The sequence below is a fragment of the Drosophila persimilis genome, unplaced genomic scaffold (genome assembly GCF_003286085.1).
Source record: "Drosophila persimilis strain 14011-0111.01,24,50 unplaced genomic scaffold, DperRS2 tig00001237-arrow-arrow-pilon, whole genome shotgun sequence".
In the NCBI taxonomy this organism is placed as follows: domain Eukaryota; kingdom Metazoa; phylum Arthropoda; class Insecta; order Diptera; family Drosophilidae; genus Drosophila; species Drosophila persimilis.
Window position 1 is genome coordinate 93,390 of NW_020825442.1, and position 15,984 is coordinate 109,373.

The 15,984-nt window shown below is 47.6% G+C and overlaps 1 protein-coding gene across 1 annotated transcript in view; it reads left to right on the forward strand.

The window, feature by feature from the left end:
* Nucleotides 1-7: 7 nt before the first annotated feature.
* Nucleotides 8-15,984, forward strand: part of LOC6596805 (neurobeachin) — a 68,740-nt gene continuing 52,763 nt past the window's right edge. The window contains exon 1 of the mRNA XM_026994099.1: nucleotides 8-387. Coding sequence (XP_026849900.1) covers nucleotides 112-387 — 276 coding nt within the window. The 5' untranslated portion in view covers nucleotides 8-111. The remainder of the gene's footprint in view (nucleotides 388-15,984) is intronic.

The following is a 15,984-nucleotide window of genomic DNA, read 5'->3' on the forward strand; positions in this document are numbered from 1 at the left end:
ACCCCTCAAATCAAATCAAATCAAAGCAAAGCAAAGCAAATCAAAAGCACACGATTTTAATCGATACAAAACAATCAACCGATAAACATCGATAGAGAAACCGCACAGAACATGGACTCCTTGGAGCGGCTGATGCGCGCCGCCCCGCTGCCTCGGATGCTGACGAGCGGCGTGGTGGCCACCGCTGCAGCAGCTGCCGCCACAGCCGCCACCGCTGCCAGCGGGGGCAAGGGCAGCGCCGGCATCGAGCAGCGTGCCCTGGTGCATGCCTCCCTGGCGGCGGCCACAGTGGGACGGAAGGGCCGCCACCTGACGGGCACCTTCTGCCTCACCGGCGACACCATGGAGGGCATTATACAGTGTTTGGTATTTCTCAAAGCATTCTCGGTAAGTCGGGACCAGAGTGAGGGTCAAACAACAACAAAAAACACACCCAAAAATGGAGGGGGGAGTGAGAGATAGAGAGATAGAGACGGGGGAGAGACTGGGAGAGTCTGGCCTGTTTTTTCCCTCATTCCATTTCCCATTCCCATCATCATCATCATCGCCCTCTGCTAAATTCAATTTAGTTTTCGGTGTGCGCTCGACTAAGTTTCCAACAATTTTCTATTCCGTTTTTAGTCTTTTTTTTTTGGTTTTCGTTTTTTCTTGGGCCTGGGGTTTTGGCCATCAAAATGTGCAATAGGCTGTAAATAGGCAAATACATTTTCCACACACACATATATGTATGTACGTGTGGGGGAGCGTGTGGAAAGCTGATTTTGGGATTTTATAACTACATTTTGTACGGGGGGAGAGAGACCTTTGACCCACTTTATGGCACAGTCAACCGACCATAAGCCATTCCCCAGACCCCCACACACACAGCATCACAGCATCACGGCCTCTGTGCCTAAAGATTGTCGCATATTTTCCGAAACACACCAACGCTCTATGTATTTTGCAACGAATTTTCCTAACCAATTTTTCCGCTTCTCTTGTCTTCCATTTGCAGGTGAGTTTCGAGCTGTTGAAGAGCGACGGATTATGGGAACCAAAATCAAAGTCAAAATCATAATCAGGATCAGAGGTGCAGTCCCCAGATGTCCAGCTATCCGGATGGGCACGGATGGCACTCGTATTATGTGTGTGTGGGGAAAATGCATCTCCTGATGGACGCCGAGTGCCATGATGCTGATTCAATTATGCCTCAATTCATGGCCCCCGGGCGACAGGTGTAGTGGTTTTCCGATTGGAGGAACGGAACGGAACGGAACGGACAGTACAGTCGGCGATTACACCCGTTATTCAATTATATTTTAATCATTTTACCAGCAGGTTAAAGGAATTACCCACTCACACGATATAAAATCGATTAAAGTGCGAATTTTGTTTGGGTTTTTTGCGTGTGGCTTTTGTTTATGAAACTTTTCAATCGATACAACTTTGAGCACTAATTCGATTATGCTTACATGGCCACTCATCCATATGCGTTCCATGTGTTTATTTTGAATTCAGTAAATTGGGAAATTAAAAAAGCAGTCAATTTTTATGATTTTTAGAGCGCAGAAATGGCGATATTCGTTTTATTTGTATTTAGCAAAAGATTCGCTTTGGGATTAATACAAGTTCTGTGTGAAAGTGATTAATAATCGGTAAGTAATCGATAGGGAATCGATTATTATGATTCGATACCTTCGATTATGCATCGTTATACATTAAGGGAATTCCCTGACATTCCATGGATGCTTTAATCGCAACCATTCGATAAGCCTGCGAGTAATCGCAGTCAAAGGCATGCATTCATTCGATAGGCCATCAAAGCGAAGTACCGACAAAGGCACAATCATCTGTGGACGGAGCTGTGGAAGGGATTCTATTGAATCGAAGCGTACAGCACCGAATACGATACGACCGGAGCGTATGCATAATATTAAACCAATTAGTCGATTGCCTCTCGACTGCCTGCCTGACTGGCTGACTGCCTGACGAATCGAATCGAATCGAATCAGTCTGACGGTCGGAGTTCCAATTAGCTGGTACTCGTATTTCCATATTCTTTTGTATTCCCACCTTTAATATGGTTTCGGTCTCGGACTTTACTTATGGATGGATGGGTGTCGTATCGTTGCTTAGTGCCCCCCGGGGCGGGTGCCGCGTGGTTTAATTGAGAGTCCTGGCCCGTATCCGGGTCCTTTTGGCTTTAAATGCACTTAACACCCAATCGGTTCCACCAATATCTTCTCTCCAGAGACGGAGACAGGCAGACAGGCGGGAGGCAGGGAGCTAGATGGAGACCGACATCGAGCATCGAGCGCCTGCCTGCGGCAATTGCAGGCCCATTAAAACTGACACATTGCGATTGCTTCTCCCACGTTTTTCCCTTTTTTTCCGCTGCCAGACTAACAAACAAAAAGAGTGGGAAGAACAGAGAACAAGTGAGATGGAAAGAAGTAAAGGAAGCGGGGAAAAAAAGGCAGAAATACACAGGACACACCCAGGGGCGGGCGATGCTGTCTCTTCTCACAATCAGCCATAAACAAAGTACAGAGCCAGGCAGCCAGCCAGCCAGCCAGCCAGCCAGCCAGCCAGCCAGCCAGCCAGCATGGAGATCAATCTGTATTCGACCGCCATATACCCATTAAAGCGGAGGCGCACCTGCAAGCCATGGCTGGAGGGGCATGCCCCATTTGAGGCGTTGATGGAAGCGACGGCGTAAGCGACTTTTTACGCATCGTTAATTTTGTCCCTGCGGCCTCCACTCATTCTGTCAGTCTCTGATTCAGTCATTCATTCATTCATTCAGCCTGTCGCTCAGGCAGTCAGTCGGTCGGCCTTTCATTCAATCAGCCTTTGGGGGGGGGGGGGGGGGGGGGGGGGGGGGGGCCTGCTCAGCCCGCCCTGCTCTGCCTATCGTTATAATGATGTTGCTGGAATCTCTCCCCGCAGCTCTGTGCCTTTGACATCAACACCATCCACCAAATGCGGCCGTGAGTCGTGATTTACTTGCCCCCGACCCCCTCAAACCCCAAAACACCAAAACTTCCTGCCCCTGCCTCCCACTCAGCTGTCATCCGCTTATATACGGGCACTGGTCCCTGGTCCCTGGGCTCTGGGATCTCTCCTCTGTGTGTGCGTGTGTAAATTTAAATGTTGCACAAATATGAAAAGCAATTTACATAATATCCTGCCAAGTGTAAAATGATTGTCAATTCTGTCTGCCACTGAAGCAGAGCGAACGATGGAGCCAAGTGAATGGAACGAAATGGAATGGGAATGGGAATGCGAGTGGACGTGGCAGTGGCAGTGGGAATGGCAGAAACGGAACCGCATTAACCGCCGTGGAAACTGTGGGAGGGGTCTTAAATCGATTCGATTGGGTTCTTCCCACTCGATTTTCTTCCTTCCAATTATCGATGGGCTGCCACAGATAAACAGGAGGAAGTAATATCTGCCTCTGATTGCAGTTGTCGGTGGCGAAAAATGGCCATCGATAGTGCGATTATCTATGGCAATCGCTGAGTAATTGATGGAAACGACGGACTGATTCAATGTACAGATTGAAATGCACTTTGGATACAAATATAATAGGTATTCGATTGGTTTCGAATGGCAAACATTCAAGAGAGCGATAGTTATCGATATTTGTAGGTTTAAGAACTTTATCGAACAATTATCAAAGTTATTCATCGAAAATCGATCAAGTTCGATAAACTACTGGAATGACTAGTTTATCTTTTGAATATTTGATTCATTTTTTGTCCATTCCAATTGATATATTTGAACCTTAATCGATTTTCAACCACTCCCTCGACCCAACCACAGCCCCTGGCCGCCCCTAGCCGCCCCTGGCCACCCCTTTGTGTGGCGGTGGGGTGTGGCGCGTCAACAATTTTTTGAATTGATGATGTCGACGCACATTATGAGGTTCAATATCCCGGATAATGACGACAAATTGCGCAATATTTGTACCAGAGCGAGGAAGTGTGGGCGAAGAGGAGCGGTGGGATGGGCTGCAATGTTGGTATTGCGCGTGTGATTGTGGGCGTTGATTCCTTGAGCGTCCTTCGCCACTGACTCCTTTGTAGCTGGAGCTGCGGTCAAACATGATTGATGAACGCTAATTAATGTGGCTGCCGTCCTCTGGCAGGCCTCGTCTCGGCTTTGCCCCCCCGGTCGTTTCGATTTGCTCACAATTTGTATAATTAATTCCCATCTCAAGTGCGTTTATAATTATGATGCGCACTGTGTTCGCGACAGCTTCTAACCACCAAGAACCTCTCAACAGCTCAACCACCCAGCCGCCCAACCACCCAACCACCCAACCGCTCCCCCCTCTCCACCCAACCGCCCACCCGCTGTAGCAGAAAAGTTTTCCCTTTGCCCACCACTCGAGGGCGACAGCAGCCACAACAACAGTGTCTCGTACATCTTTTGTAGTACTCGCTGTGCCTGCCACTTGAGGCAGAGCTAAAACAGTGTAAGGCCAGCCAGCCATAGACCGAAAGAAGTGTGGATACTCTTTCCAGGGCGGGGTGGGGAGGCTTCTACTGTCACACAGAGAGTGGGATGCGTGTGGCTGCTTTAATTGTGGCCACAAGTGGCTGTCACAGGCCTAAGATACAGTGGGAATTGTGTCTTTCGAGAGGGCACTCCACTATTTCTATGGGTAAATATATGGAAGTACTGTACTGCTGTAAAGCCATCAATGAAGGCCATCAGTGCGATGTAACCATCCTAAGAACAATAAAACCTATCGATATTTGTAACTCTAAAAGAACTGATCCTCGAAATTCGATTTATATCGATATTTGTGTCCCACAAAGTCGATTGGTCACCGAAGATGACAATATTTAGGGACTTATTCATCGACAATCGATTGTTTATTGATATTTGCGTATCGTAAATGCCAGTTAAAAGTGCTAATGCCTTGATTGCAGCATTTTGCGTGTGGACTATGCAAATTATGAACCAACAATCGACTAATTATCGATTTTTGTGGCTCAGATATTCGATGATTTGCTTTCCGAGCTCTTCATTCGTTTTCGCTCTCCTGCTCCTTGCCCTTCGCTGTGCAGGTGAGACGCGAACGTGATGCTTCAATCTATGCAAATTTGCGTACACTTTCCAGGAGCGGCAAACACGTCGTGCAGTCGTGCAGTCGAGCAGTTGCATGCCACTGCCACCACCACCGATGCCACACATGCCCCTGGCCCCAGCTCTTAGTCAAACAGAATCGTTGAGGTGGGCTTTTCTGTCACGAGTGGCAGGGCTGCTGCTGCTGCTGCTGTTGTTGTTTGCTTTTGGAGGCACAGCCCTTCAAGCACTTGCTTATTATGCAGTCGTGTGTGTGTGTGGGTGTGTGGGTGTCTGCCTTCTGCTTTTCAGAAAACCTAAACAGTTTATTAGGCGAAAAACTAAACTCGAATACAAATACAGAGGCCGCACACACACGCACACACATGGATAGTGTTTGTATTTTCTGTGTGTTTCGGATTAGATTTATTACACGATGACACGGACATGACACGACTCGACTCTGTCAACACTCCGTCCGTCTGTCTGTCCGTCCGCCTGTCTTCTAGTGTCCTGCCTTGTTTTTGCATTTTCTTTTATTTTTGTGGCACTTTGCGGTCAGTTTTCAGTTTTCATTTCAATTATGAAGCAACTTCACTATCCCTGCCACTGACACTGCCACAGCCACTGCCTCTGCTGCTGTTGCACACACAAGTGGCTGTCCAGATGTGGATTTGCATTTGAATTGGTAATTTGTGCGCCAAGTAAAAGCCGCAGAATACTAAACAGTCGAGAGCGAGAGAAGGAGTGGCATCATCATTGGCTGGTATGGATTTACATGACTTTTGAGTAGTCCCCCACTGCGTGACTGTACTTTGAATGCACACGAAACATTGCGCAAAGACCCGAAATGCATATTTTCCTCTAGGCCACTCCCTGGCCGATTCAATTGACGCCGGCCCTTACATTCTGGCACTTGAAATTCATTGTCTCTCTGTCGGAGAGAAAGATGGAAATGTTTCGCTAGTTTACAGTCTCCCTTTCTCTCCGTTCCGTGAGAAAGAGAGACAGGGACGGAGACGGCGACGGAGACAGGTGGAAAGAGTCCTGTTATCCTTCGTTATTTTGCTCTATCATCCATCTAAATGGATATCTCGCGGACCCTCTAGTTATCTATCTCTGTCTTTCATTCTCCTCTCTCTCTCTCTCTCTCTCTCTCGCTCCTTGTGGTGTTGTTTTGTTGTTGCACGTACATGTCGTAGACTTTGTCTTTTGGATAAAACTTCACTAAAAAATGAGCATGGCATGGCGTTGAGCATTTAAACTAGCTACAAAAATACCAGCCACACCATGCCATGCCCCCCAGCCACCCCTCTACGTGAGTGGCATGCAGAACGTGGACACGTGTGTGTCGCTGTCGCTGCCGCTGCTGGTGTTGGTATATGTGGTTTCCAAGACAAAATGCGGCTAATGTCCTTTTTGTCCCTACCTATCCGCAGTATTCCATGCCATTTCGCCTGTCGCTCGTTTTTCTATCACTTTTCCCTCGCTTTTCTCTCGCTTTTCTTTTCTTTTCTATCCGTTTATTTTGTTGTAGCAGCGTATTATATGTTCTTTGTGTGGATACGAGTATTATGGCATCAGGGCATCGTGTACCCATAGTTTCATTCCAAGAAAGACAGATCCCAGACATAAAAGTCCCATCTGGGCATAAACACTTGAGAACGTTAGCCCCATGGCCCTTTCGGGGATCTTTCTACACCGAAAAGCGTTCAGTTCTGGAATCTTGAGAGGACATTCAAGAGCACCATTCTATGGAACCTTCCATCCACCGTCTGCTCTTTCTCGATCCTTGGTTAACCCTGTGAAAGGGGTGGTCGAAGAGAGATGGAGATGGAGAGAGAGAGAGAGAGAGAACGTGCTGGATGGCATCTAGCGCATAACAATGCCTAGTCCTTGCCGAACTAATTGGCAGACATTCCTGCTCCTGTCGTGGCGATGGTTTTTGGTTTCGGGGTTTGTCGGCAATTAGCAAAAGTTTCACTTACATTTTGAGGGAATTTCTGTATGCGTGTGCTTGTGCGTTTTCTGATTGAAATTTTGCATTCGGATTCGGTTTCGGTTTCGCATATCTGGTAGGGTCCTTTGTATGCGTTGGCTTAAGGTCCGCAAACGGAACTTCATCACAATGGCGGCGACAGAAAGAACAACGAAAGTAAATTATGACACATAGTTTTTGACATTTATGTTGTGTACAAAGGGGTGGCAGAGAGGGGGGCAATGGCTGCGAGAAACTTATGCCAATTCATTAATTAGTCTGCCACTTGCCATGGCTCCGAAAAATGGCAGCGACAGCTTGACAAACTTTCAGCCTTCATCTCTCCCTCCCTCTCTCTCTCTCCCCACTTTCTCCCAGTGGCTGCTGCCACATGGTTTGGCTCTCTCTCCCTGTCTGCCACAAAGTGTGTAACTTGATATGAACTTCTACTTAATAAAAGACTCTTCATGTATGTTGCCCCATCCCCATCCGCATCCCCATCCCCTGCCCCATCCCCTGACTCCTTGTTGCTGTTGTGTGCTTCCAGTTCTTTCTCCCCCTTCTTCTTCTTCTTCTACTTCTTCTATTTCTTTTTTCTCTCCTTCTTTCCACTTTGGCATATTCTATATTCAATACGCGTGACCAGCAGCCACGCAGGACACTGTTTGCTGTTGCTTGTGGCTCGTCGCCTCGTTTCCGGTTTATTTGATTAGTATGTGTGTGTGTGTGTGTGTGTGTGTGTGTGTATTCCAGCAGCTGCAAATATGGCAAACAATTTCACAAAGTGGCCAAAAATGCCAAAAGTTTTCCCCACCGCCAGTCCCCCTCCCCCCCCAGATCCAGTAACTCCACGCCTCCAACGTCTGACCGAATCGTCTTATTAGCTAATCGTTGACTTTTTGTGCACACCCCCTCTTCCACCGCCCCTCTCTGCCACATTTGGCACCTAATTAGTTGGACTTGTCCGTGCCGGAATCCTGGCCGAAGAAAAAACAAATGAATTGAAGCCAAATTCCCATTTGAAGCCATTCAATTAGAGAAGCTCTCCCGAGAACTCTTTCTGTGGCCAGGTCTCTCTTTAAAGAGCCCCAGAGAGAGCGCACTCCTCTCTGGTGCCCCCTTTCCGTATTCCAAAGTGACCTTATCGCCGCCACACCATCTCCGTGCTCATCCGTGCCTCAGGAACGCCCGTTCTCTCCTCTCAAAGGAAGGCTGTAGCTGCGAATCCGTCCTTATCTGCGGCAACATATCGCAGCCGTGTCCTGCTCCTCTTCAAGGATGCCTCCAAGACAAGACTCCGTTCATGTCTTTTCGCCATTCTTTAGGATATTCTCCTCCTTTGGCTTTTCATTAAAAAGTCTACGCCTATCAGACCGTGTAGATCTTTTAACTACGAATAGTCCTAGTCGCTCTCTCGCTCTCCCCCTCTCCAAGGGGTGGGGGCTAGCTTTTGTTACCTTTTGTCTGGGGCGCGGAGAGAGAGCGCAAAAACTGTCGAGTTGTGCAGAAAATTTTATTGCTGAAAGGTGCTAAAATGAAAAGTGCTGATGCCGATGCTGATGCTGATGCCAAATGCTGATGATGCCACGATGTGGAAGATATAGAGCTGCTGCAAAGAGTGTAAAGTGTTGCAGAAACGGGTCGAAGGATAAGGTGGAAGGTGGAAGGCGGAAGCCCTGCATCTGCAACCCCATCCCCTCTCCATCCCCCTCTCCATCTACTTCTAGGGCTCTTTCTAAGCACCATTTTCTTTAATTATTTAAATTAAAAATTGCCACAACTTTGTGTGTGTGTGTGTGTGTGTGTGGGGGGGGGGGGGGACATGAAGTGTCGACTGGAGCCGCCACTTGGCACAGTTTTCAATCTCACCCCCTCCCCCCCCACCACCCACCTGCACCACAACGAGACGGGCGCGTTTAATTAAGCAAAGTGGCAGTGGCAGGAGCCCCACCGCCCCACTGCCCCTCCGCCCCTCCGCCTCTGTGCTCCCTCCTTCTGTGGGTTTTTGGCTCTTCAAGAGTTTTGTCTCCTTCGGGAAAGCCACGCTTTTTTTTTAATTTTTCTCTTTGCTAATTTTGTCTAATTTTTGCGAAAAAAAAATAAGTGGAGAAAAAACTGGAAAATGTTGACTTGCAGGAAGATGGCGGTGTTCCCAGGCCGTTGGCTTTTCCGCAAATGGGAGACAGAGAGAGAGAGAGAGAAAATATTCCTTCCATTTCTTTTGTCTTTACCTGTGCCAAAACGAAGTGGCAGCCAACGCTGCCGCCCCACCCGCCCCCTGCACTCCGCCGCCACTCTGCGGCAAGAAGGAAGTCGCAAAGTGCTCGCCACACTCTGGTAGAGTGGCGCGCGACGATACTATTCCGTTTTCCGTTTTCCCCTTTGTCCGTGTTTGTTTGTGCAACAAAACGTGGCAACATTTTTCGAGAGTCTGGCAGCAAAGGCAAAAAACGAAAGAGACCCGAGGAAAACGCTGTGAAAAATGCATGAGTGGATGCAGTAGAGCTGCAGCTGCCACTGAATGCCAAAGATACAGCAGCCCAGGAAAAAAGACAGGCAGAAACAGCAGACAGCAAGAGAAACATGGCCAAAGTCAAGTTAGACCATGGCCAGTCTTAAGGCTCTCCGGCTCATCAAATCTCGAGTGAATCCATGGGCAGGAAGCACTTTAACGCATGGCCTTGGGCATTGCCATGTCGCAGGCCTGGAGCCACAGCCACAGCCAAATCTTTTCTCAATCGATAAAAAACAATAAAAAGCCAATAGAAAACCACGGCAGGGGCAAGCCCTAAGCCGTTCATCAATAATCCTTCTCCGTGGCAGGATGCCAGATTAATATCCCGTCATCTAATTTGTTCCAATCCAATCACATCGCTCCCGCTGCCGCTCCCGTTGCCGCTCCCGTTGCCGCTCCTGCGGACCACATCCTGATGAATTGCGGTCGCAATCGGTGTGGCAACAATACGTCGGGGCAGACAAATGCAGCCACCGGGTGCTGCTCGTTCTCGCGGCGGCTTCTCCCTGCTTTTCCATTACTTTTATTATTATTTCTTAATTTTTCATTTTGTTGTTTCTTCTTGGCTTTTGCTCGGGAGTAATGCGTCTCTCCCACCCCCACCCCCACTTCCACTCCCACTCTCTTTTGCTGTGTTGCCCTTTTGTGGAGATTGAAAAGCGCAGTCAAGCAGCCCCCGACCACCCGCACCGCCCCCTTGCACATTTCCCAAATTGAACTCTGCGGCTGGCGTTCGGAAAATGGAGGCTGGTGGCAGGTGGCTGGGGGAAGGGGTGGTGAAAATGAACAGGTTTTTCCGGAAAGAACATTTTTTTTCCTTTCCAACCATTATTATCCCAGACAGCAATCAAGACAAGTGCAGGAGGTGCTCTCCACCCCCCCCTTTGCCACCCACCGAAGGGCGGGAGGGGCTGGTTTTCTTTGCCTTTCTCTGGCAATGTTTTTTCTTCTTCTTTTTTCTAAAATCATATTTTACGCTCAATTATTGACGTTCAAAGTCGAGGATGTCGCAGACAATGACAAACTAATGGCCGCCGAGGGAGGTGGGCGGCCCGGCAGGCGCCCCCGGCGGGCGGAAGAGCAGTCAAGTCAATGTCAAAGGACGAACGGAGGACTGTCATTTGGCACTTAATAACTCTCAGCGCTGCTCCCAACCCCACCACCCCCCCCCCCCGATGCTGCTCCGATGCTCTTCCTTTTCGCCCTGGCTCAAATGACAATTTGTAAAGCTTTCAATGGGAAAGGCGGCCTATAAAATACACGACAAGTATCTACGGGCACGTGATGATGATTACGACGATGATGATGATGTGATGGTGATGCCTCCTCCGAGAGGCATCGCATGGGCCATGCTCTGGAAGATGCCTCGCCTCGTAATCAATCACTCAATCAATCAGCAAATAATATGCAATGCAATTTCTCGCCCCGCAAAATGTTTGCCAGTCACAAAACTTCCGCCGACGCGGTGTCGCTGGGTGTCGGGGTGTCGGGGGGAAATCTGTGTGGGGTCGTTTATTGGGGACGTTGATTGGGTGTCCAATCAAGTAAGACGAAATAATTGTAAGCCTCCCAACTCGAATAAATCCCAAATGTAGGCCAATGCGGTAGCATTCTTCTGGGTTTATTGGAGGACACTCTTCCAGCGACCGTGGAGTGCTACTGCATGACGCGTGCACCTGAACAAGACTTCTCAAAGAGCACACAACATAAGAGCTATTTTCAAGAAATTGTTATGGTATTTCCACTGTAGTAATGATCCAAAGAGAGGCCTTTTAGCGGCTTTGTTGAGTGGAAAATCTGTTTTAAATATTTTAAATATTTTTGTAGAATTACTTTTACTGGTGGCTGTTTCGAAGTTTGGTATTAGCGGCCGTTTAAATCGATTAAATTTAGTTGAAGATTATCAGGGTTTAAAGAGGATGAAGGCTAGATCAAGCAGAACCGAAGGCACAGGCGAGAAACGGGTATATAGAGTGCCCAAGCAGCTAGGATGCTTGGATAATTGATGTTTAATTTATGGAAAATATACATTGTACATGTAGCTATGTTTCGGTACAGTGGGACGTGCATTGAGCACAATAATTCCAGAATTAATTGCTGTAACCTTTGGGACGGAGAAAAAAACTATAAATCAAAAGTATTTCTCATTTGTGGAAATTTCAAATGTGACTTTACATTTGATTTCTAATTTCCAATTTAAGTTGGATTTTCCACATTTATTTTTTCCCTTTTCCTTTTGTTGTTGTATGTTTTTTTGTGTTTCTGTGTTTCTGTGAAATAAATTTTGCAATGACCGAGCAGCTTTTGTGTGGCACCCCAAAACTTTCGATGATTAACTTTTTCGATTAACTCAAAAACTCACACAGATGCACACACACACACACACACATGCAGTGAAAAGTATGCAATGGAAAAATAGGAAAAACAAACACCAGAAGAGTGTTTTCGAGGGGGAAGGGCAGGGCAGGGCAGGGCAGGGTAGGGCAGGGAAGCAAAAGGCGAAAACTGAAAACTTTTTCCAGGCGATAAACAATTTTCAGGCATTTTCCGTGTTCAGTCAACGCCCCCCCCCAACCCTCTCTCCTTCTGTGTGTGTGTGTGGATTTTTACGGCATAAATTTATTTTAATGTCTATGCTTAACAATTTTCCCGTGGCAGAACAGCCCCCTGCCCTTCCACTGCCCCGCCTCGACTATGTACTCAATCAGCCTCTGCCTAGCCAAAAGTTTCGTAGCTTGCCACATGCCCCACGCCGCCAAGCCGCCACGCCCCCACGCCCATCTCCTTGGCTTGTGCTGGAGTAGAACTTTTGCATATTGATAAGGATAGCCGAGCAAAGCTTCAGAGCTTTCAGATAGAATAGATTAAAGACAGGAGAGAGAGACAGAAAAAATGTCGAATTCCAAGAGGGAGGTGGCAAGGGGGGAGGGGGGGCTGGTGGGAATCTATACATGTCTCTCGTTCTTTGTTTATTGTTTTTCCCCTGTTTGTTGTTGCCTTGCCATCGCCTTTCCTTTTTGTGCCCAAAAGCATCTCTGATTGATGTCTGTCAGTAATGTGAGTGTGGCAGGGAATCCTTTCATCAATCTGACAGAACAAAACAGGACACAAGACAGAGAGCGAAAGCGAAAGAGAGTCGGGGGCAGGCAGAAGAGCAATAATTATAGGCGAATATTTAAGCCAAGGGCAATTGTTCGTGATGATAAATGATGATGGGAGTGGCAGAAGCAGCACTCCCCCTCTCCCTGTGCGTGTGTGTGTGTGTGTGTGTGTGTGTGTGTGTGTGTGGATCCATCAATAATTTCTCGACCAAAGGGAGCCCTGATCCGACCCGACCCGGGCCGACCCGCAGCCTAATGAGACCATCAGGCAATAGCCGGAGCCGCAATGCCAGTGGCAGCTTTAAAATATTCAAATAGAACAATCAAAAGTAATCTCCCAAGTTCCTTTTGGCTGCCTATGCGCCAAAGGAAGCCCCCGAAGAGGTGCCAAAAAAAAAAACACAACACAACACAACAGAAAGAAAAGTAAAACAATAAAAACTTGAGCAAGAAAATTTCCCCAACGAGCAATTCTTTTATTTCTTCTCTTGGCACACACACACACACATTCAAGAAGAAGCCAAGAAACGAAACCCAAAACCCAAAACCCAAAACCGAAACTAAAAAGTAACCAAAAGAAAGAAAAAAAGAAAAGCAGAGCTGAACAGAAACTGTGGCAACAATTTTTACGTATGATAAGAAGGAGCAGAAAAAGGGGAGGGGGGTGGGGGCAGGGCAGGGACTCGGGGATGAGGCAACCCACGAGCCTGTGTACTTTTCAAAACTGTTTTAAAAGCTTAACCACGAGAAAACTGCGAATATTCCCTAATGACAGAGCGGCAGGCAACGGCAGCTCTACGGCTCCACGGCTCCACGGCTCCATGCCATCGTTGCACGGTGTCGGGCGGAGTGGGAGTTGCGAAAGCCAGAAAATTCGGCACAAAGTCGAAGGGGGATCCGGGGGTAAATGCTGGGCCTAGGCTCTTGCCGCCGCCCCTTAAGAATGTTCCCTAAATTTTTGTTGTTGTTTTTTTTGGAGTGATGATAAAGGCCTCGTTTGGGGGGGTCTGGGGCTTAGCCATTCACCATTCACTCAATTGCTGTGAATCTCCTCTCACCAGAGATAGGCATAGGCGTAATCACAGTTCTATGGGGAAACGGAAAAGGCGATTGGAATACGGAAATGTGGAAATGTAGAGGGAATGCAGGTTATCAGAGACCAAATGCGACGAGTGAGGACCATTTCATTGCTTCATTTGCTAATGAATCAAGTGTGACAAACGCTTGGCTTCCAATGTATTCCCTAAATCGATAATTCATTATATTTAAATTCCTTTGGCAGATGAGCATATAGCAGGGACAACACTTTGTCACCGGATCTTTGTTACACGAGGAACGAAACGGAATCTGTCATTTTGGCTCCTTGAACACCTGGCTTTTGACGCAGATCAAGTTTCAAGCTATAAATGCAAGAAGAATGAACGAAAACAATTAGAACGGAAAGACAAAGACGTGTGAAAAGTCTCTCTCCCTCTCTCTCTCTCTCTCTCAGCCCACTCCCCGCCCACTCGCACACTTCCCGACTCCCGGCCGCCTCTCGGGGGACCCACAAAACGCTGCCACTTGAGGAACTTTTAGTGCGTCTCAATGCGCATTTTAAATAAAATAGAAATTCAATTTACTTTAAATAAGCGCCAGGGAGTGGCAGGGGTAGGTGGTGTGGTGCGGTGGGGATAACAAGGTGACAAGCAGGCGACACGTCAATGCCAGAGTTTCCACAGCACAAATGAAACGTAGAAACTCTGAAGCAGCAAGAAAAGCGAGCAAAAAGCCAGAAAAAGTGAGAAAAAGCGAGAAAAAGCGAAGCGCCACCAAAGAAATATAAAAGAAAAACTTTTTCGAAATGAACTTCAAAATTGACTAAATGTTCTAGAAAAAAGGTGCGAAGCAGCGGCGGCTCCCAGGGGAATGTACGAGGCTTTTCAGCGGATCAGAACAAGCGACGAATATAATTAAGCGGCGTTTAAAATGCTTGTACTAAGACCTGCCGCAGCACGGTGTGGCATGGGCGGCCACGCCTGCCCTAATTGGGGGGCAGCGATGGTGGAGGAATGGAGGGATGGATGGCAGCCAGAGCCGCCACCACGACAAAACTTTCCTCAAAGTTTAATTTAAATATGAATGAGCATTCTCCCCTCGTAGTACCTGCCTTTCGCTGGATTCTGATTATTATGGACTCTGCTTTCGCCTGCCTGGAAGTTTTCCTCGCCATCCTTGGGTCCATACATAATCGGAATTCGTTAGTTCTCCCGGGAGTCCCTGGGAATACTTCGGTACACAAGAGACGTAGGACAGAGAAGGACAAAAGCGTACCATGCTGCAGCTATATTACATTTTTCGGCTCGGAAAGTGGTCAAAACTTTCCATTTAAAAAGTAGGACGTGCAGGAAGAGGCCAATGGGGAAGATCCCTCAGATATAGGCGGCTATGAAACGGTTACGAATCGGTTATGCATTAAATATGTGAAACGTTTGCCATGACAAATCGATATCAATGCCCCTTGAACCCTGCTTGACACCACCTGGTGTCGATGAATCCTCGATTTAAATTCTTTTGAAATTTTTGAAAAATGATTTTGAAAAGATTCAAAGGGAATAGTCTTTTTCCTACTTCAAGGAACATCTCTTGAGCTCATTCTGAAGGCTGAAAATGGTGAGGCTGCTCTGAAATGTGGCTGCCGCTGCCCCCACGTTTTGGGGGCATTATAAATTGCTCCCTAATCCGAGAGGCTTAGAGATCCTTTGCTTGTTTTCATTGCCATCGGATGACGCAGGGGTGAGAGGTGTTCTTGGGCTTTGATTTGGCTCGCCTCGCCCCCCACAGCAGGGATTGTTGGCCATATTGCTGGCACTTCTGCAGCTTTTCCATCTGGCAATGATTTTTGTTGCCAGGTGATAAGGCAAATCGCATTGCCTCTGGCCGTGGCCGTGGCCGTAAGCCACAGAAAGGGATCAGGCGGCCAAGGGGAGCAGCCGGAAAACCTCTGCCACATAATTATAAACAAGCTCAAGTGCACTCACACAACAGAGAGTAGTGGAGCACAGAGAGAGGGAGCGAGGAAGAGGGAGAGGGAGAGCGTGAGACGTCTCCAGTGGAGGCCAGGCGCCAAGCTGGCGGACGCCGTGCCCCCATGACAAAAGGGAAAACTCCTTACGCAGAAAAAAAAGGAAAGGAAAAAGAAAAGCGGGAAAAACAAACAAAAATAGACATAAATACAGTTGGGGATTTTTCTATGAGCGTAAAAGAGAGACACTTGTAACACTTTTGCGACTGAGACTGAAAAAGAGGGAGAGAGAGATACGTCTCCTTCTCACTCTCTGGATCTCTGTTTCCTC